A 23532-nucleotide genomic window follows, 5' to 3' on the forward strand; every position below is an offset into this window, starting at 1 on the left:
ACAGGCGTGGAGGTAGCAGTGAAGCTATATAAACAAGTACCTGGATCTGTGTGATTTGAGTGATTTGAGCTGGGTTCAAACCCTGTGTTCTCCATGTCCTAACTGCTTCCATTCACAGTGAACACACTTAACAAATAAGACTGCAAAGGGCTAAGATAGCGTATTTTTGGCATTTCATCCTTTGGGCAAATCCCTTCCCCAGTTTGAAGCAGCCAGGAATGCCTGTCCAGGTATTTTGAGTCCATGCTGAGGAGCCGTAAACAGCCAATCTAGGGAACACCGATGTCATAAGGCACACCGTAGTTTTTATGGGCATACTGTGTCTCTTTTCTGCTTCATTCTGCTCATACCTTGAAGGTGCTCAGAGATGCCCAGGCCTCCTACCTTCCAAAGAAGAGCTGGCTGTGGGGCCGGCCAAAGAGTAATTGATTAATGCAGGTAATAGCAAAAGGCTCATCAATGGCTCCACCAAGCCCAGAGTTGCTGTGCTACTTCCTTGTCTTAGCTGAGGGTTCCAAACAGTTGAAAACGCCAACCTTGCTGGGCAGTGGTGGTGCACGCCTTTAATCCCAGCACTCGGGAGGCAGAGGCAGGTGGATCTCTGTGAGTTCGAGACCAGCCTGGTCTACAGAGCTAGTTCCAGGACAGGCTCCAAAGCCACAGAGAAACCCTGTCTCGAAAAAGCAAAGAAAGAAAAAGAAAACACCAACCTAGCTAGCCATCTCCATCCATGGTGGATGGGTTTGTTGTTGTTCCCAGACTTGGCCTAATTCCCATCATAACCTGTTCCCACATCTACCTCCTAAATCAGCTCCTGGCCCTAGGCAGTGTTTACTCTTGGCTACCTCTGTCCATACTTTTTTTTTCTTGGCCTGATGTATTGGAGTGAACTTATCCTTCCATATAGTTCCTTTTTAGTCCCTCATCATAGCACTTTGTATGACAGAGGTACTGTACCTCTGGTGTCTCATGGTGGTACCATCTGTTTAGAGTTTTCCTACTGTCAGCACTTTACTGCTGTTACACCATTACAGGCAAGCAGTAAATATACTATTCTTTGCACTGATTTTCTACCATCTCAGTTCCTTCATGGGCATCCTACATACTTGGTTTTCTACCTCTTTCGTTATAACTGATTCTCTGGACATTTTAGTATCTTTACCAACACTACTCCTGGATGGATTGATTCTCTTATATATGATATCATTGTCCATTGATACCAACTTCTAAAACCAATGTCCACGCCTGTAATCCCAGTACTCTGGAGGTGGCCTGGGCTACATGAGACCAAAAAATTAGAACAGCTAGTTACCCACTAATCCTGGCTATATCTTAGATCACTACCGTGCATACCATTTTACTGCTGTGTATATATCAATACAAAACCAGACTGGTAGGAAACAGGACTGCTCAGCAAACCAGTGTTGGGCCCCCTGTACTTAGCAGACTTAAGAGATAGAACAAGAGCTAGTGCTTCTTGTGCTGGAACTATTTGCCAGCCAATTACTCGACTATTTGTTTAATAGTGACTGTGCCACTATTATAGGTATTTGAGACATTAGCAAATAAAACATCTCTCCTAAGGCTTATAAAACTTACATACTAAGCACAACTAACTAAAGCTGAAGGGCTGGAGAGATGCTCAGCAGTTAGTAGCACTGGCTGTTCTTCCAGAGGACCCTGGTTTGGGCTTCCAGCACCAACATGCCTGTTCAAAACTATATAACCATGGTCCCGAGGGATCCAATGTCCTCTTTTGATCTGGACACCAAGCACACACATGGAACACATGTGCCTGCAAACAAAACACTTATACACAATCATTTTTTAAACATGGGCTAGGGCTGTAGCTATTGCTTACCTAGCATGCACCAAACTTGAGTTTAATCCCCAGTTCTGTATAGAGCTGGGTGTGGTGGTACAAACCTGTAATTGCAGCACTGGGGAGATAGTTGGGCTAGCCTGGCTTATGTGAAGTCTTGTTTCAAACCAAGCTAAGTTGATAAAATGTCTCAGCACGTAACTATCAAGCCTGACAACCTGAGTTCAATTCCCAAGTACCACTTGGTGAGGGAGAAAGCCAACTCCTGCAAGTTGTCTTCTGACCTTCACTTGTGTGCCATGATACAAGTGTGTCCATACACAAAATTTTAAAATTGGATTCCATTCATTTAATTGGGGGGGGGGGTCACATGCCATAGTGTATATGTGGAGATCTCTCCATCATATGGGTCCCAGGGATGGAACTGAAGCAGGTACCTTTACTTGCTGAGCCATCCTTTCAGCCTTTTTTTTTTTTGAGACAGGGTCTCTTATGTAGCCCTGAAACCAGATATGTAGGCCAGGCTAGCCTCAAACTCAGAGATCCACCTGCCTCTGCCTCTTGAGAGTGCTGAGATTAAAGGGTGTACCACTATGCCTGGCCTATAAAATTTTTCAATGTGTCCCAGGTATGTGTTGTGTGTGTGTTTTAAGAGTTATGCCATGTGGACGTGGGAGGAGGCTAAAAGGGCATCCTCACTATGTAACATTCTGATGGACTAAGGTCCTTTTTAGTTTCTTTTTTTTTTAGTTTGGGGTTTATTTTGTTGTTTTTTATTTTGTTTTTTTGAGGCAGGGTTTCTTTGTGTAGCCTTGACTGTCTTAGAACTAACTGTAGATCAGGCTGGCCTGTCTCCCAACTGCCACCACCATCTGCTAGTTTCATATTGTTTATACGATTGGTCAAAGTGCTAACTATAGGGAACCACACTCAATGAGAAAAGCAAGTGAAAAATGTAAAATGAAACATTTGTGTCCATTTGTGTTTACTCCATGTAATTAGATATTTTACAAGAATGACATCCCCTGGAGCTGAAGATACAGGCAGTTCTGAACCACTTAATGCGGGTACTGGGAACCAAATTCAGGTCTTCTGAATGAGCAGCAAGTGCTTGTAACTACTGAGCCATTTTTCCAGCCTCAGTCCCATTATTTATTTTTTAATTGTTTAAAAGTTGATCAAGCCGCCGGGCGGTGGTGGCACACTCCTTTAATTCCAGCACTCTGGAGGCAGAGGCAGGCGGATCTCTGTGAATTCGAGGCCAGCCTGGTCTACAGAGCTAGTTCCAGGACAGGCACCAAAGCTACAGAGAAACCTTGTCTCTAAAAATCCAAAAAAAAAAAAAAAAAAAGAAAGAAAAGAAAAGAAAACCAAGTGTGGTGGTGTTTGTAATCCCATTTGACTGGCGCAGGCAGGAGAATCCAGACTTCAAGGTCATTCACTACACAGTGAACTCAAGGCCAGCTTGGGCTACAAAAGACCGTGTCCAAAAACAAAACAAGTGTTGACCAAGGCCGTTCAACAGTGGAGCACACGCAAGGTTGGGAATGGACTTTAATATTGCAAATAAATAAACATCTAGAAATTTAAAAACACATTTTCGAAAGGCATAGAGCCAAGTGGGGATCTGGAATAATGGGATTGCAACAGGAAGAAACGAGGAGTATGGATATAAGGCAAATGCATTCCAGGCAAAGGGAACAAGTAAGTATGAAGTCCTAGAGGCTCAACTGTGTCTGCTATACTCAAGAACAAGTAGAATTGTTCCTGTTGTGAGAGGAAGGGTAAGAGATTAAGTCAGTTAAGTGACAGACCTGATGTCTATCCTAGGTCTTTAATGGCTGACATCCTTGCCAATGAACCTTGCTTGAAAATCCTAAAAGGGAAGGAAGGGAGAAGGGAAGGCAGGAAGGCCCGACCAAGGGAAGCCAAGAAGAGGCAAGGAAGTTCCTTCGTCCAGTGTAAGTAAGTCTCAGAAGGCCTGCAGCAATATTTGGGATAGATATGGGGAATCATTTTCTAGGGAGAGGAATGAGAGGTTAAATATGTGCTTGGCAGTTGGCCATGTAAAAGAGCCTAGTAAGTAAATAAGTCAGTGCCGGGCAAGGTGAGGTAATTGAAAGATTTCAAGAAAACCCAATCAGGGGAGCATGTAAGCGAATGTTAGGGTGAGGAAGCAAGAAGCTCCTCCCAAGCCAAAGTTCTTAACAGCTCTGTATCGGATCCTGCACCTCTTAAACGTTCGCCTTTCCTCTCTGCCCAGGTTCAACCACACCAAAAAGCTACAGGAGAGCATGGTAAATGGTTAGGGAGCGACCCAAGTGAGTGAGTGCTCTTTGGGCCTGTTATATTACGGGATCTTCAGAAAAATTCTGAGAGGCGCTCAGAACAAAAAGGCGAGTCCGAAAACCAATAAAAAGCCTGCAAAGGAGGAGGCAAGCTGAGGGGAAAGCGAGATCACGCCTCTTCAATTTTGCCACGCCCTTCATTCTTGGTCAGCCCCCACCACAGGGAACAAGTCTGATTGGCTGAGCGACAAATTTTAAAGGGTGGGGCTACATACGTTTCACAGTGGGTAACAAGCTGGAAGTGGAGGGAGGGCTGCAGGGCGGGGCTAGGTTGTCCTATCTAAGGTAGGAAAGGCCAATGATAATTCAGGACACCTCGCCTAGAAAGTCATCTGGAGCCTTTAAATTCTTGTTTCCCGAGGCACCACAAAGGACTAGGACTTCTAGGCTCACCAGTTCTTTTCCTCCTTGCAAAATTCCCGTGTGCTACCATGAGGGTGTACCAAGTGAGACTGTAGGGGAATCAAAAGGTAACTGATACGCCGGGCTCCTGGCTGCTGCTCACCTTGATGCGATTAAAATTCTGGCAAGATCAAGACTGACTCCTCACCCCCCTGTCTACACTCCTGGCGCCGTTCCGGGGCCCGCGCCACCTTCCCCGGTGGGCCCGCCATGGCCGCACCCCCTTCCGCGGCAGACAGGTCTCTTGGTACACTCAGTCCGAGGTGAGTCTCCTCCTTCTTCCTTTCCAGCGAGTGCGTGCGCATGCGTGGAGCGCGGCACAGCTGGCTGTGGGGCCCTGGGATCCGCTGCGTCCCCGCGAGCGGTCGTGAATACCCGGATCCCAGCGGGCTCTTGCGAGCACCGGAGCCTCGTCCGCAGCGGCCCAGCTCATGGCCGGGTGACCGGGACGCCTCCTCCGCCTCCTCCTCCTCCGCCGCCGCCGCCTCTTCCTCCCTCGCCGGCGGCGGCCCGGGCCCGGCAGCCATGGCCGAGGACTACTGGGACGGGCGCCCGCGGCCCACGGGAGGACGAGGAGGTCGCGCGGCCTCAGCCCGGGCCGCCGCCGCCATCACCGCCCCAGCCGCCCCCGCGCCGGCCCCGAGGCGCTGAGCTTCCCCGCGCGCCCGCTCCGGTGAGCGTGTCCCAGAATGCACCGGGGTGGGGTCATTGGGGGCGTCCCTGACCGTGGGCTCGATCCCACAATGCAACGGGGTGGGGGAGTCATTGGGGGGCCTCCCTGACCGTGGCCTCTGTCCCAGAATGCACCGGGGTGGAGGGTCCTTGGGGGCGTCCCTGACCGTGGGCTCGATCCCAGAATGCACTGGGGTGGGGGTCCTTGGGGGGCCTCCCTGACCATGGGCTCTATCCCACAATGCACCAGGGTGGGGTTCCTGGGGGGGGGCCTCCCTGACCGTGGCCTCTGTCCCAGAATGCACTGGGGTTGGGGTCCTTGGGGGGCCTCCCTGACCATGGGCTCTATCCCACAATGCACCAGGGTGGGGTTCCTCGGGGGGGGGGGGGGCCTCCCTGACCGTGGCCTCTGTCCCAGAATGCACTGGGGTTGGGGTCCTTGGGGGGCCTCCCTGACCATGGGCTCTATCCCACAATGCACCAGGGTGGGGTTCCTCGGGGGGGGGGGGGGGCTCCCTGACCATGGCCTCGATCCCAGAATGCACCGTGGTGGGGTCATCTCTGACCATGGCCTCGATCCCACAATGCACCGGGGTGGAGGGTCCTTGGGGGACCTCCCTGGCCGTGGCCTCTATCCCAGAATGCACCAGGGTGGGGGTCCTTTGGGGGCGTCTGTGACCATGGCCTCTGTCCCAGAATGCACTGGGGTGGGGGTCCTTGGGGGGCCTCCCTGACCGTGGCCTCGATCCCAGAATGCACTGGGGTGGGGGTCCTTGGGAGGCCTCCCTGACTGTGGGCTCTATCCCACAATGCACCAGGGTGGGGTTCCTCGGGGGGGGGGGGGGGGGCCTCCCTGACCGTGGCCTCGATCCCAGAATGCACTGGGGTGGGGGTCCTTGGGGGGCCTCCCTGACTGTGGGCTCTATCCCACAATGCACCAGGGTGGGGTTCCTTTGGGGGCGTCTGTGACCATGGCCTCTGTCCCACAATGCACCGGGGTGGAGGGTCCTTGGGGGACCTCCCTGGCCGTGGCCTCGATCCCAGAATGCACCGGGGTGGGGGTCCTTGGGGGGCGTCTGTGACCATGGCCTCTGTCCCAGAATGCACCGGGGTGGGGAGTCCTTGGGGGGCCTCCCTGGCCGTGGCCTCGATCCCACAATGCACCTAGGTGGGGGGTCCTTGGGGGGCCTCCCTGGCCGTGGCCTCGATCCTTGGCTGTCAGGGACCCCCTCCCCTTGGACTTTCCCAGAATGCACCACGGGGGTCATTGACCTTGTCTGTCAGGACCCCTCCCCTTGGACTTTCCCAGAATGCACTGCGGGGGTCATTGACCTTGTCTGTCAGGACCCCTCCCCTTGGACTTTCCCAGAATGCACTGCAGGGGTCATTGACCTTGTCTGTCAGGACCCCTCCCCTTGGACTTTCCCAGAATGCACAGCGGGGGTCATTGACCTTGTCTGTCAGGACCCCTCCCCTTGGACTTTCCCAGAATGCACTGCGGGGGTCATTGACCTTGTCTGTCAGGACCCCTCCCCTTGGACTTTCCCAGAATGCACTGCAGGGGTCATTGACCTTGTCTGTCAGGACCCCTCCCCTTGGACTTTCCCAGAATGCACTGCAGGGGGGGTCATTGACCTTGTCTGTCAGGACCCCTCCCCTTGGACTTTCCCAGAATGCACTGCAGGGGTCATTGACCTTGTCTGTCAGGACCCCTCCCCTTGGACTTTCCCAGAATGCACTGCAGGGGGGGTCATTGACCTTGTCTGTCAGGACCCCCTCCCCTTGGACTTTCCCAGAATGCACTGCGGGGGTCATTGACCTTGTGTGTCAGGACCCCTCCCCTTGGACTTTCCCAGAATGCACTGCAGGGGTCATTGACCTTGTCTGTCAGGACCCCTCCCGTTGGACTTTCCCAGAATGCACTGCAGGGGTCATTGACCTTGTGTGTCAGGACCCCTCCCCTTGGACTTTCCCAGAATGCACTGCAGGGGGGGTCATTGACCTTGTGTGTCAGGACCCCTCCCCTTGGACTTTCCCAGAATGCACTGCAGGGTCATTGACCTTGTCTGTCAGGACCCCTCCCCTTGGACTTTCCCAGAATGCACTGCAGGGGTCATTGACCTTGTCTGTCAGGACCCCTCCCCCTTGGACTTTCCCAGAATGCACTGCAGGGGTCATTGACCTTGACTGTCAGGACCCCTCCCCTTGGACTTTCCCAGAATGCACTGCGGAGGTCATTGACCTTGTCTGTCAGGACCCCTCCCCTTGGACTTTCCCAGAATGCACTGCGGGGGTCATTGACCTTGTCTGTCAGGACCCCTCCCCTTGGACTTTCCCAGAATGCACTGCAGGGGTCATTGACCTTGACTGTCAGGACCCCTCCCCTTGGACTTTCCCAGAATGCACTGCAGGGGGGGTCATTGACCTTGTCTGTCAGGACCCCTCCCCTTGGACTTTCCCAGAATGCACTGCAGGGTCATTGACCTTGTCTGTCAGGACCCCTCCCCTTGGACTTTCCCAGAATGCACTGCAGGGTCATTGACCTTGTCTGTCAGGACCCCTCCCCTTGGACTTTCCCAGAATGCACTGCAGGGGGTCATTGACCTTGTCTGTCAGGACCCCTCCCCTTGGACTTTCCCAGAATGCACTGCAGGGTCATTGACCTTGTCTGTCAGGACCCCTCCCCTTGGACTTTCCCAGAATGCACTGCAGGGGTCATTGACCTTGTCTGTCAGGACCCCTCCCCTTGGACTTTCCCAGAATGCACTGCAGGGTCATTGACCTTGTCTGTCAGGACCCCTCCCCTTGGACTTTCCCAGAATGCACTGCAGGGGGGGTCATTGACCTTGACTGTCAGGACCCCTCCCCTTGGACTTTCCCAGAATGCACTGCAGGGGTCATTGACCTTGTCTGTCAGGACCCCTCCCCTTGGACTTTCCCAGAATGCACTGCAGGGGTCATTGACCTTGTCTGTCAGGACCCCTCCCCTTGGACTTTCCCAGAATGCACTGCAGGGGTCATTGACCTTGACTGTCAGGACCCCTCCCCTTGGACTTTCCCAGAATGCACCGCGGGGGTCATTGACCTTGTCTGTCAGGACCCCTCCCCTTGGACTTTCCCAGAATGCACCGCGGGGGTCATTGACCTTGTCTGTCAGGACCCCTCCCCTTGGACTTTCCCAGAATGCACTGCGGGGGTCATTGACCTCGTCTGTCAGGACCCCTCCCCTTGGACTTTCCCAGAATGCACTGCAGGGGGGGTCATTGACCTTGTCTGTCAGGACCCCTCCCCTTGGACTTTCCCAGAATGCACTGCATGGGGGGTCATTGACCTCGTCTGTCAGGACCCCTCCCCTTGGACTTTCCCAGAATGCACTGCAGGGGGGGTCATTGACCTTGTCTGTCAGGACCCCTCCCCTTGGACTTTCCCAGAATGCACTGCAGGGGTCATTGACCTTGTCTGTCAGGACCCCTCCCCTTGGACTTTCCCAGAATGCACTGCGGGGGTCATTGACCTTGACTGTCAGGACCCCTCCCCTTGGACTTTCCCAGAATGCACCACGGGGGTCATTGACCTTGACTGTCAGGACCCCTCCCCTTGGACTTTCCCAGAATGCACTGCAGGGGTCATTGACCTTGACTGTCAGGACCCCTCCCCTTGGACTTTCCCAGAATGCACTGCAGGGGTCATTGACCTTGTCTGTCAGGACCCCTCCCCTTGGACTTTCCCAGAATGCACTGCAGGGGTCATTGACCTTGTCTGTCAGGACCCCTCCCCTTGGACTTTCCCAGAATGCACTGCAGGGGTCATTGACCTTGTCTGTCAGGATCCCTCCCCTTGGACTTTCCCAGAATGCACTGCAGGGGTCATTGACCTTGACTGTCAGGACCCCTCCCCTTGGACTTTCCCAGAATGCACTGCAGGGGGTCATTGACCTTGTCTGTCAGGACCCCTCCCCTTGGACTTTCCCAGAATGCACTGCAGGGGTCATTGACCTTGTCTGTCAGGACCCCTCCCCTTGGACTTTCCCAGAATGCACTGCAGGGTCATTGACCTTGTCTGTCAGGACCCCTCCCCTTGGACTTTCCCAGAATGCACTGCGGGGGTCATTGACCTTGTCTGTCAGGACCCCTCCCCTTGGACTTTCCCAGAATGCACTGCAGGGTCATTGACCTTGTCTGTCAGGACCCCTCCCCTTGGACTTTCCCAGAATGCACTGCAGGGTCATTGACCTTGTCTGTCAGGACCCCTCCCCTTGGACTTTCCCAGAATGCACTGCAGGGGTCATTGACCTCGTCTGTCAGGACCCCTCCCCTTGGACTTTCCCAGAATGCACTGCGGGGGTCATTGACCTTGTCTGTCAGGACCCCTCCCCTTGGACTTTCCCAGAATGCACTGCGGGGGTCATTGACCTTGACTGTCAGGACCCCTCCCCTTGGACTTTCCCAGAATGCACTGCAGGGGGGGTCATTGACCTTGTCTGTCAGGACCCCTCCCCTTGGACTTTCCCAGAATGCACTGCGGGGGTCATTGATCTTGGCTCCGCCCTGGGAACTGAGCGTGGGAAAAGCCCGGGATGCTGAGGGGCGGAGAAAGGAGGTTTATTTTTGATTATTGATTATTTGTTTTTTTAATCATTGATTTATTGATTGATTACGTGTACAAGAGTCTAATTTTTTATATTTATTGATTTATTATGTATACAAGAGTCTAATTTTTTATATTTATTATGTATACAAGAGTCTAATTTTTTATATTTATTGATTTATTATGTATACAAGAGTAATTTTTTATATTTATTGATTTATTATGTATACAAGAGTCTAATTTTTTATATTTATTATGTATACAAGAGTCTAATTTTTTATATTTATTGATTTATTATGTATACAAGAGTCTAATTTTTTATATTTATTGATTTATTATGTATACAAGAGTCTAATTTTTTATATTTATTGATTTATTATGTATACAAGAGTAATTTTTTATATTTATTGATTTATTATGTATACAAGAGTCTAATTTTTTATATTTATTGATTATGTATACAAGAGTCTAATTTTTTATATTTATTGATTATGTATACAAGAGTCTTATTTTTTATATTTATTGATTATGTATACAAGAGTCTAATTTTTTATATTATGTATACAAGAGTCTAATTTTTTATATTTATTGATTTATTATGTATACAAGAGTCTAATTTTTCATATTTATTGATTTTGTATACAAGAGTCTAATTTTTTATATTTATTGATTTATTATGTATACAAGAGTCTAATTTTTTATATTTACTGATTTATTATGTATACAAGAGTCTAATTTTTTATATTTACTGATTTATTATGTATACAAGAGTCTAATTTTTTATGTTTATTGATTTATTTTGTATACAAGAGTCTAATTTTTTATATTTATTGATTATGTATACAAGAGTCTAGTCTTTATATTTATTTAGTATGTATGCAATATTCTAATTTTATACTGATTTATTATGTATACAATATTCTAATTCTCTTTTTATTTATTTATTCATTACGTATACAATATTTTAATTTTTATTTAGTATGTATGCAAGATTCTAATTTTTATGTTTATTCATTCCTTATGTATGCAATATTGTAATTCTCTATTTATTTATTCATTACGTACACAATATTTTAATTTTACATTTATTTAGTATGTATACAAGATTCTAACTTTTATGTTTATTCATTCCTTATGTATACAATATTCTAATTCTCTATTTATCATGTATACAATATTCTAATTTTTATATTTATCTACTTATTCATTATGTATACCATATTATAATTCTCTTTTTTATTTTTTTATCATGTATGCAATATTCTAATTTTTATATTTACTTATTGTTTATATATACCATATTCTAATTCTCTCTTATATTTATTGATTATGTATACCATATTTTAATTTTTATATTTACTTACTCACTATGTATACAATATTCTAATTATCTCTTATATTTATTTATTTATTGATTATGTATACAATATTTTTATTTTTATATGGATTGATTCATGACGTATACGATATTCTAATTGTCTCTTATATTTATTTATTGATTATGTGTGCCATATTTTAATTTTTATATTTACTTATTCACTATGTATACAATATTCTAATTCTCTTTTATATTTATTTATTGATTATTTATACCATATTTTAATTTTATATGGATTGATTCATGACGTATACCATATTCTGATTCTCTTTTATATTTATTTATCATGTATACAATATTCTAATTTTTATATTTATCTACTTATTCAATATGTATACCATATTCTAATGCTCTCTTATATTTATTATTTATTGATTACGTATACAATATTTTAATTTTTATATTTATTTAATATGTATACGATACTCTGATTCCCTCTTATATTCATTATTTATTGATTATGTATACAATATTTTAATTTTTATATTTACTTAGTATGTATACAGTATTCTAATTCCCTCTTATATTTATTATTTATTGATTACGTATACAATATTTTAATTTTTATATTTATTTAGTATGTATACGATACTCTGATTCCCTCTTATATTCATTATTTATTGATTATGTATACACTAGAGGTGGGACCTGAGATCTAGAATATTGTATACATAATAAATATAAAAAATTAGAATATTGTTTGCATGATAAATAAATGTAATAAAATTAGAATATTGTATACATGATCAATAAATATAAAAAAGAATATTGTGCACATGATAAATATAAAAAAATTAGAATATTGTCTACATGATAAATATAAAAAAATAGAATATTGTCTACGTGATCAATAAATATAAAAAATTAGAAGATTGTATATATAATAAATGAATAAATATAAAAAGAATAAGAATATTGTATGCATGATCAATAAATATAAAAAATGAGAATATTGTATCCATGATCAATAAAATATAAAAAATTAGAATGTGGTATCCATGATCGATAAATATAAAAACAATATTCATAATAAATAAATAAATATAAAAGGAGTTAGAATAGTGTATACATGATAAATCAATATAAGAAAATTAGAATATTGTATACATGATAAATAAATATAAAAATTAGAATATTGTACACGTGATAAATAAATATAAAAAGAATTAGAATATTGTACACATGATAAATAAATATAAAAAGAATTAGAATATTGTACACATAATAAATAAATATAAAAAAATTAGAATATTGTATACATGATAAATATAAAAATTAGAATATTGTCTACATGATCAATAAATATAAAAAATTAGAAGATTGTATATATAATCAATGAATAAATATAAAAAGAATAAGAATATTGTATCCATGATCAATAAATATAAAAAATGAGAATATTGTATCCATGATCAATAAAATATAAAAAATTAGAATGTGGTATCCATGATCGATAAATATAAAAACAATATTCATAATAAATAAATAAATATAAAAGGAGTTAGAATAGTGTATACATGATAAATCAATATAAGAAAATTAGAATATTGTATACATGATAAATAAATATAAAAAATTAGAATATTGTACACATGATAAATAAATATAAAAAGAATTAGAATATTGTAGACATGATAAATAAATATAAAAAGAATTAGAATATTGTACACATGATAAATAAATATAAAAAGAATTAGAATATTGTACACATGATAAATAAATATAAAAAGAATTAGAATATTGTATCCATGATCAATAAATATAAAAAATGAGGATATTGTATCCATGATCAATAAAATATAAAAAATTAGAATATGGTATCCATGATCAATAAATATAAAAACAATATTCATAATAAATAAATATAAAAGGAGTTAGAATAGTGTATACATGATAAGTCAATATAAGAAAATTAGAATATTGTATACATGATAAATAAATGTAAAAAATTAGAATATTGTACACAGGATAAATAAATATAAAAAGAATTAGAATATTGTACACATGATAAATAAATATAAAAAATTAGAATATTGTCTACATGATAAATATAAAAAATTAGAATATTGTATACATAATAAATAAATATAAAAAGAATTAGAATATTGTATACACGATCAATACATATAAAAAATTAGAATATTGTATACACGATCAATACATATAAAAAATTAGAATATTGTATACATAATAAATAAATATAAAAAGAATTAGAATATTGTATACACGATCAATAAATATAAAAAATTAGAATATTGTATACATAATAAATAAATATAAAAAATTAGAATATTATATACATGATAAATATAAAAAATTAGAATATTGTATACACAACAAATAAATATAATAAAATTAGAAGATTGCATCCACGATAAATAAATATAAAAAAACCGGGTTTGTGGGACACCGCCCCCCCACCCCAGTGGTTGGGCCCCTCCCCCCCATTTGCATAGAGAAGTGGGGTGATCCACCCGTCACCATGACAACGGTTGCTGGGGGAGGTGGGCGGAGCCTCGTGGGCCCCCTGAGAGCTTCCTGCCCGGCAGCTGGGGACCATGTGGGGCTGGGGCCTGCGGGCCATGCAGACCCGGGACTTGAACCCGCGACCTGGGGCTGTTCCCGAACCCCGGGCCCAGGATTTGAACCCGCGACCTGGGGCTGTCCCCGAACCCCGGGCCCAGGATTTGAACCCGCGTCCTGGGGCTGTCCCCGAACCCCGGGCCCAGGATTTGAACCCGCGTCCTGGGGCTGTCCCCGAACCCCGGGCCCAGGATTTGAACCCGTGTCCTGGGGCTGTCCCCGAACCCCGGGCCCGGGACTTGAACCCGCGACCTGGGGCTGTCCCCGAACCCCGGGCCCAGGATTTGAACCCGTGTCCTGGGGCTGTCCCCGAACCCCGGGCCCGGGACTTGAACCCGCATCCTGGGGCTGTCCCCGAACCCCTGGTCCCCGCTGGGGGCGCGTCCGTCCCCGAGGCTGCGCGTCCGAGTCCCAAGGTGACGACGTGGGGGTGGGGGGGAACAAGTATTCTAAATTTTTATATTTATTATGGATACAATATTCTAATTTTATGTTTATTTATTATGGACACGATATTCTAATTTCTATATTATGGATACAATATTCTAATTTTATATTTATTATGTTTATTTACTTATTATGTACACAACATTCTAATTCTATATTTATTATGCATACAATATTCTAATTTTATATATATTCGTTATGCATACAATATTCTAATTTTATATATATTCATTACGCATACAATATTCTAGTTTTTATATATCTCCCCCCGTGAGACCCTAGACACCCACTTTATTATGTATGAAATATTCTAATTTTACATTTATTATGCATACAATATTCTAATTTTTATATTCATCTATATCCCCCGTGAGACCCTAGATACTCACTTTATTATGTATATGATATTCTCATTTTATATTTATTTATTCATTATGCATACAATATTTTAATTTTATATTGATATATTTATTATGTATACAATATTCTAATTCTTATATTTATCTATATCCCCCGTGAGACCCCTAGACACCCACTTTATTATGCATACGATATTCTAATTTTACATTTATTATGAATACAACATTCTAATTTTTATATTTATTATGCATACAATATTCTGATTTTTATAGTTATCTATCACCCCCCGTGAGACCCTAGACACCTACTTTATTATGCATACGATACTCTAATTTTACATTTATTATGTATACAACATTCTAATTTTATATTGATATGTTTATTATGCATACAATATTCTAATTTTTATATTTATCTATCTCCCCCCGTGAGACCCTAGACACCCACTTTATTATGTATACGATATTCTAATTTTACATTTAATATGCGTACAATATCCTCCATCTCCTTAACGCCAGCCACCCGCGACTCAGTCCCGAGGTCGAATCCTCAGGGGTGGGCAAATGACGACTAAGGCCAAATTTTTTTTTTCTTTTTAAAAATATTTATTTATTATGTATACAGTATTTTAATTTTTATATTTATCTATTCATGATGGATACAACATCCTAATTCTCTTTCATATTTATTTATAATTTTATAAAAATTAGAATATTACATGCGTAATAAATAAATATAAAATTAGAATATTGTATACATAATGAATAAATAAATGATTAGAATATTGTATGTATAATAAATAAATATAAAATTAGGATATCGCAGGCGTAATAAATAAATATAAAAATTAGGGTATTGCATGCATGATGAATAGATGTAAAACTAGAATATTGTATAAATAATGAATAAATATGTGATTAGAATATTGTATTATAATAGATAAATAAATAAGAAATCAGAATATTGCATGCATAATAAATAAATATAAAAATTACGCTATTGCATGCATACATAAGAAATATAAAAATTGGAATATTGCATGCATACATCCTAAATAGATATAAAATCAGAATATTGCATACATAATTAACGACTATAAAACTAGGATATTGCATACATGATAATTAGGATATTGCATGCATACATAATAATTAGGATATTGCATACATAATAATTAGAATATTGCATGCATGATTAATGACCACAAAATTAGGATATTGCGTGCATGATAGCCATAAAAATTAGAATATCGCATGCATGCATAATAATAAATAGAATATTGCGTACATAATAAATGACTATAAAATTAGGATATTGCATACATAATTAGAGTATTGCATACATGATAATTAGAAGATTGCATGCATAATAAAATGACTATAAAATTAGGATATTGCATACATAATTAGAGTATTGCATACATGATAATTAGAAGATTGCATGCATAATAAAGGACTACAAAATTAGGATATCGCATGCATAATTAGAGTATTGCATACATGATAATTAGAAGATTGCATGCATAATAAAATGACTATAAAATTAGGATATTGCATACATAATTAGAGTATTGCATACATGATAATTAGAAGATTGCATGCATAATAAAGGACTACAAAATTAGGATATCGCATGCATAATTAGAGTATTGCATACATGATAATTAGAATATTGCATGCATAATTAGAATATTGCATACATGATAAATGACTATAAAATTTGGATATCGCAGGCATAATTAGGATATTGCATGCATGATAATTAGAATATTGCATGCATAATTAATGACTATGCAAATTCCCCCGTCTCCCCCCAGGCGGCCATGGACCGGATGAAGAAGATCAAGCGGCAGCTCTCCATGACCCTCCGTGGGGGGCGGGGCCCAGACAAGAGCAATGGAGCCGCTGAGCAGCAGATCGGCCGTGGGGGGCGGGGCCCAGACAAGAGCAACGGAGCCGCGGAGCAGCAGATCGGCCGCGGGGGGCGGGGCCCAGACAGGAGCAATGGATCCGCGGAACAGCAGATCGGCCGCGGGGGGCGGGGCCCAGACAGGAGCAATGGATCCGCGGAGCAACAGATCGGCCGCGGGGGGCGGGGCCCAGACAGGAGCAATGGAGCCGCGGAGCAGCAGATCGGCCGGGACCTGGGGGCGACCCCGGCCCGTGTGGCTCCCGGGGACCTGCGTCCTGCCCGGGGCCCGCTCAGCTCAGCGCCAGGTAATTCATATTTATTCGTTTATACGTATACGGTCTATTTTCTTTATAAATAAATCTCTTTTAATCTATTTATTATGCATGCAATATTCTAATTTTATATTTATTTATTATGCACACAATATTCTAATTTTATATTTATTATGCGTGCAACATTCTAATTTTTATATTTATTATGCATACAATATTTTGATTTTATATTTATTATGCATACAATATTTTGATTTTATATTTATTTATTATGGATACAATATTCTGATTTTTACATTTATTATGTCTGCAATATTCTAATTTTATATTCATTTATTATGCATACAATATTCTAATTTGTGTCTGTTTACTATGCATACGACACTCTAATTTTTATATTTATTATGCATGCAATATTTTTATTTTATATTTATTTATTACGGATACAATATTCTAATTTTTTTATATTTCTTGATCATGGATGCAATATTCTGATTTTTATATTTATTCATCATGGATACAGTATTCTAATTCTTTTCATATTTATTGATCATGGATACCGTATTCTAATTTTTTTATATTTATTTATCATGGACACAATATTCTAATTCTTTTTTATTAATTGATCATGGATACAATATTCTAATTTTTGTATATTTATCATGTATACAATATTCTGATTTTTTTATATTTATTGATCATGCATACCATATTCTGATTTTTCATATTTATTATTTATACAATATTGTAATTTTCAGAGATCGTCCACGAGGACACGAAGATGGGGTCGGACGGCGAGAGCGACCAGGCCTCGGCCACCTCCTCCGACGAGGTGCAATCGCCCGTCAGAGTCCGCATGCGCAGCCACCCGCCCCGCAAGATCTCCACGGAGGTGCGGCCCGGATGGAGGGGTGGGGGTCATGTTTATTATGTGTACAGTATTCTAATTTTTATATTTATTCATTGTGCATGCAATATTCTAATTTATATTAATTATGCGTGCAATATTCTAATTTTCATATTTATTTATTATGCGTGCAATATTCTAATTTTACACTCATTTATTATGTATACAATATTCTAATTTTTATATTTATTCATTGTGCATGCAATATTCTAATTGATATTAATTATGCATGCGGTATTCTAATTTTCATATTTATTTATTATGTGTGCAATATTCTAATTTTTATAGTTAGTTATTTATGCATGTGATATTCCAGTTTTTATATTTATTTATTATGCATGCGATGTTGTGATTTTATATTTATCATGCACACAATATTCTAATTTTTATGTTTATTTATTATGTATGCAATATTCTAATTTTATATTTATCATGCACACAATATTCTAATTTTTATGTTTATTATGCAGACAATATTCTAATTTTTATATTCAATTATGTGCACAATATTCTAATTTTATATTTATTTATTATGTATACAATATTCTAATTTTATATTCATTTATTATGTACACAATATTCTAATTTTTATATTTATTTATTATGCATACGAACTCAGCACCCGGGCCGTGCTCTAACCACCGAGCCACCCCTCCGGCCCCTCACTCTTCTCTATTTATAATCTTATTTTTAATCCAGGACATCAACAAGCGCCTGTCGCTGCCCGCTGACATCCGGCTCCCCGAGGGTTACCTGGAGAAGCTGACGCTCAACAGCCCCATCTTCGACAAACCGCTCAGCCGGCGGCTGCGCAGGGTCAGCCTGGTGAGCGCCGTGATTAATTAATTTAATTTATTTTATTTTAATTTATTTTATTTTATTTTAATTTATTTTGATTTAATTTAATTTTAATTTATTTTAATTTAATTTAATTTATTCTAATTTATTTTATTTTATTTTGATTTAATTTATTTTAATTTAATTTAATTTAATTTATTTTGTGGTAAGCCAATCCCCTCCTCTCCTTTTGCCCCCCTGCAGTCCGAGATCGGCTTTGGGAAACTCGAGACCTACATCAAGCTGGACAAGCTGGGCGAGGTGAGGACCGGGGTGGAAATCAGTAAATTTTAAATAAAATAAAATAAATAAAGGCGGGGAGGAGGCAGAAATCCTTGGTGGCACACACCTTTAATCCCAGCACTCGGGAGGCAGAGGCAGGCAGATCTCTGTGAGTTTGAGACCAGCCTGGTCTACAAGAGCTAGTTCCAGGACAGGCTCCAAAATCACAGAGAAACCCTGTCTCGAAAAACAAAACAAAACAAAAAAAATAATAATAATAATAATAAGTTTATTATTTTTTTATAAATAAAAAGACAGGGAGGAGGCAGAAATCCTTAATAAATAAGTAAATTTATTTTTTTTATTTTTTTTATAAATAAATTTTAATAGAAAAGGCGGGGAGGAGGCAACAATCCTTCATAAATAAATAAATTTTAAAAAAGGCGGGAGGAGGCAGAAATCTTTCATAAATAAATAAATTTATTATTTTTTTATAAATAAATTTAAAAAGAAAAGGCAGGGAGGAGGCAGAAATCATTAATAAATAAATAAATTTATTATTTTTTTATAAATAAATTTTTTAAAAAAGGCGGGAAGAGGCAGAAATCCTTAATAAATAAATACATTTGTTATTATGATTTTTTATAAATAAATTTAAAAGAAAAGGCGGGGAGGAGGCAGAAATCCTTAATAAAGAAATAAATTTTAAAAAAGGGGTGGGAGGAGGCAGAAATCCTTAATAAATAAATAAATTTAGAAAACATAAATTTATTTATTATGTTTTTAATAAATAATTATAAAAAAAGGCGGGGAGGAAGCAGAAATCCTTAATAAATAAATAAATTTACTTTTTTTATTTGTTTTTTATAAATAAATTTTAAAAAAAGGGCGGGGAGGAGGCAGAATCCTTCATAAATAAATAAATTTATTTTTTTATAAATAAAAAAGGCGGGGAGGAGGCAGAAATCCTTAATAAATAATAATAAATAAATAAATTTACTTATTTATTTATTTTTTATCAATAAAATATAAAAAGGTGGGGAGGAGGCAGAAATCCTTCATAAATTAATAAATTTATTTTTTTTATAAATAAAAAAGGCGGGGAGGAAGCAGAAATCCTTAATAAATAAATAAATTTATTTTTTATAAATAAATTATTAAAAGGCAGGGAGGAGGCAGAAATCCTTAATAAATAATAATGAATAAATAAATTTACTTATTTATTTTTATAAATAAGTTATAAAAAGGCGGGGAGGAGGCGGACATCCGTAACAAACAAATAACCTTACCCCGCGTTTGGTTGTCCCCCCTCGCGGCCCAGGGCACCTACGCCACCGTCTACAAAGGCAGGAGCAAGCTGACCGACAACCTGGTGGCGCTGAAGGAGATCCGGCTGGAGCACGAGGAGGGCGCGCCCTGCACCGCCATCCGGGAAGGTACGCGCCCCGCCTTATTTCTTTTTATTTATTATTTATTTATTATTATTTATTTTTTTTTTATTTATTTATTTTTATTTTTTTATTTTTATTTTTATTTATCTATTTTTATTTTTATTGATTTACTTTTACTTTTATTTATTTTTATTTTTATTTTTTTTATTTTTATTTTTATTGATTTATTTTTATTTATTTTTTTATTTTTGTTTACTTATTTTTTATTTATTATTTATTTATTTATTCATCGATTGATTAAAGATTTCTGTCTCCTCCCCGCTGCTGCTGCCGCCTCCCGAATTTTATTTCATTTTTTAATTTTTTATTTATTTCTTCTTGACTCCGTGGCACACCGTCTCTATGATATTTTTATTTTTTCATTTATTTAATTTTCATTGATTGATTGATTAAGATTGATTGATTAAGGACTTCTGTCTCTTCCCCGCCGCCACCTCCTGAATTTTATTTCTTAATTTTTTATTTCTTAATTTTTTATTGATTGATTGGTTGTTTTTTTAAATTTATTTATTAAATATTTCCGCCTCCTCCCCACCACCACCTCCCGTTTCCCTCCCCCTTCCCCGTCTTAGACTTTCTTGACGCCATGGCACACAGTCTATGACCAGTGAGGACAGGTTCAAAACCGGATCCAACTGGATCAAACCGGTTCAAACTGGATCAAACCAGTGTAGACAGGTTCAAAACCGGATCCAACTGGATCAGACCGGATCAAACTGGTCCAAACTGGATCTAACCAGTGTAGACAGGTTCAAAACCAGATCAGACCAGATGAAAATGGTTCAGACTGGATCTAACCAGTGTAGACAGGTTCAAAACGATCAGACTGGATCAAACTGGATCAAACCAGTGTAGACAGGTTCAAAACCAGATCCAACTGGATCAGACCGAATCAAACTGGATCAAACCAGTGTAGACAGGTTCCAAACCGGATCCAACTGGATCAGACCGGATCAAACTGGTCCAAACTGGATGTAACCAGTGTAGACAGGTTCAAAACTGGATCAGACCGGATGAAAATGGTTCAAACTGGATGTAACCAGTGTAGACAGCTTCTAAACAGGATCCAACTGGATCAGACCGGATTAAACTGGATCAAACCAGTGTAGACAGGTTCAAAACCGGATCAGACCGGATGAAAATGGTTCAAACTGGATGTAACCAGTGTAGACAGCTTCTAAACAGGATCCAACTGGATCAGACCGGATTAAACTGGATCAAACCAGTGTAGACAGGTTCAAAACCGGATCAGACAGGATGAAAATGGTTCAGACTGGATCTAACCAGTGTAGACAGGTTCTAAACCGGATCCAACTGGATCAGACCAGATCAAACTGGATCAAACAAGTGTAGACAGGTTCAAAACCAGATCCGACTGGATCAAACTGGATCTAACCAGTGTAGACAGCTTCTAGACTGGATCCAACTGGATCAGACCGAATCAAACTGGATCAAACCAGTGTAGACAGCTTTAAAACCGGATCAGACCAGATGAAAATGGTTCAGACTGGATATAACCAGTGTAGACAGGTTCTAAACCGGATCCAACTGGATCAGACTGGATCAAACTGGTTCAAACTGGACCAAACCAGTGTAGACAGGTTCAAAACCTGATCCAACTAGATCAGACCGGATCAAACTGGTTCAAACTGGATCAAACCAGTGTAGTCATGTTCAAAACCGGATCAAACTGGATCACGCCAGTGTAGACAGCTTCAAAACCGGATCAGACCGGATGAAAATGGTTCAGACTGGATCTAGCCAGTATAGACAGGTTCTAAACTGGATCTAACTGGATCAGACCGGATCAAACCTGTTCAAACTGGATCAAACCAGTGTAGACAGGTTCAAAACTGGATCAGACCGGATGAAAATGGTTCAAACTGGATGTAACCAGTGTAGACAGCTTCTAAACAGGATCCAACTGGATCAGACCGGATCTAACTGGATCAAACCAGTGTAGACAGGTTCAAAACCGGATCAGATAGGATGAAAATGGTTCAGACTGGATCTAACCAGTGTAGACAGGTTCTAAACCGGATCCAACTGGATCAGACCAGATGAAAATGGTTCAAACTGGATCAAACAAGTGTAGACAGGTTCAAAACCAGATCCAACTGGATCAGACTGGATCAAACTGGATCTAACCAGTGTAGACAGGTTCTAAACTGGATCCAACTGGATCAGACCGGATCAAACTGGATCAAGCCAGTGTAGACAGCTTTAAAACCGGATCAGACCAGATGAAAATGGTTCAGACTGGATATAACCAGTGTAGACAGGTTCTAAACCGGATCCAACTGGATCAGACTGGATCAAACTGGTTCAAACTGGACCAAACCAGTGTAGACAGGTTCAAAACCTGATCCAACTAGATCAGACCGGATCAAACTGGTTCAAACTGGACCAAACCAGTGTAGTCATGTTCAAAACCGGATCAAACTGGATCAAACCAGTGTAGACAGCTTCAAAACCGGATCAGACCGGATGAAAATGGTTCAGACTGGATCTAGCCAGTATAGACAGGTTCTAAACCGGATCTAACTGGATCAGACCGGATCAAACCTGTTCAAACTGGATCAAACCAGTGTAGACAGGTTCAAAACTGGATCCAAATGGATCCAACTGGATCAAACAAGTGTAGACAGGTTCAAAACTGGATCAGACCGAATCAAACTGGATCAAACCAGTGTAGACAGCTTCAAAACCGGATCCAACTGGATCAGACCGAATCAAACTGGATCAAACCAGTGTAGACAGCTTCAAAACCAGATCAGACCAGATGAAAATGGTTCAGACTGGATCTAACCAGTGTAGACAGGTTCTAAACTGGATCCAACTGGATCAGACTGGATCAAACTGGTTCAAACTGGACCAAACCAGTGTGGACAGGTTCAAAACCTGATCCAACTAGATCAGACCGGATCAATCTGGTTCAAACTGGACCAAACCAGTGTATACAGCTTCAAAACCGGATCAGACCGGATGAAAATGGTTCAGACTGGATCTAACCAGTGTAGACAGGTTCAAAACTGGATCTAACTGGATCAGACTGGATCAAACTGGTTCAAACTGGACCAAACCAGTGTAGACAGGTTCAAAACCGGATCCAAATGGATCCAACTGGATCAAACAAGTGTAGACAGGTTCAAAACTGGATCAGACCGGAACAAACTGGATCTAACCAGTGTGGACAGCTTCAAAACCGGATCCAACTGGATCAGGCCGGAACAAACTGGATCTAACCAGTGTAGACAGCTTCAAAACCGGATCCAACTGGATCTAACCAGTGTAGACCGGTTCTAAACGGTTTTTTGGACTGTCTCTCCTCAC

General features: G+C 40.6%; 1 protein-coding gene across 2 annotated transcripts in view; it reads left to right on the forward strand.

Annotated features, from left to right (window-relative positions):
• Window positions 1-4696: 4696 nt before the first annotated feature.
• Cdk16 (cyclin dependent kinase 16) overlaps window positions 4697-23532 on the forward strand; it is a 32089-nt gene continuing 13253 nt past the window's right edge. Inside the window, exons 1-6 of one of the 2 annotated variants that reach the window (XM_075957509.1) lie at window positions 4697-4835; window positions 16416-16815; window positions 17541-17674; window positions 18389-18514; window positions 18731-18787; window positions 20070-20184. In XM_075957509.1, the coding sequence (XP_075813624.1) occupies window positions 16422-16815; window positions 17541-17674; window positions 18389-18514; window positions 18731-18787; window positions 20070-20184 (826 nt within the window). In that variant the 5' untranslated portion in view covers window positions 4697-4835; window positions 16416-16421. Of the gene's footprint in view, window positions 4836-4892; window positions 5246-16415; window positions 16816-17540; window positions 17675-18388; window positions 18515-18730; window positions 18788-20069; window positions 20185-23532 lie in introns of those variants that run through there. The other variant, XM_075957510.1, reaches the window with a different exon arrangement.

Source organism: Microtus pennsylvanicus, chromosome X, assembly GCF_037038515.1.
Source record: "Microtus pennsylvanicus isolate mMicPen1 chromosome X, mMicPen1.hap1, whole genome shotgun sequence".
NCBI lineage: Eukaryota > Metazoa > Chordata > Mammalia > Rodentia > Cricetidae > Microtus > Microtus pennsylvanicus.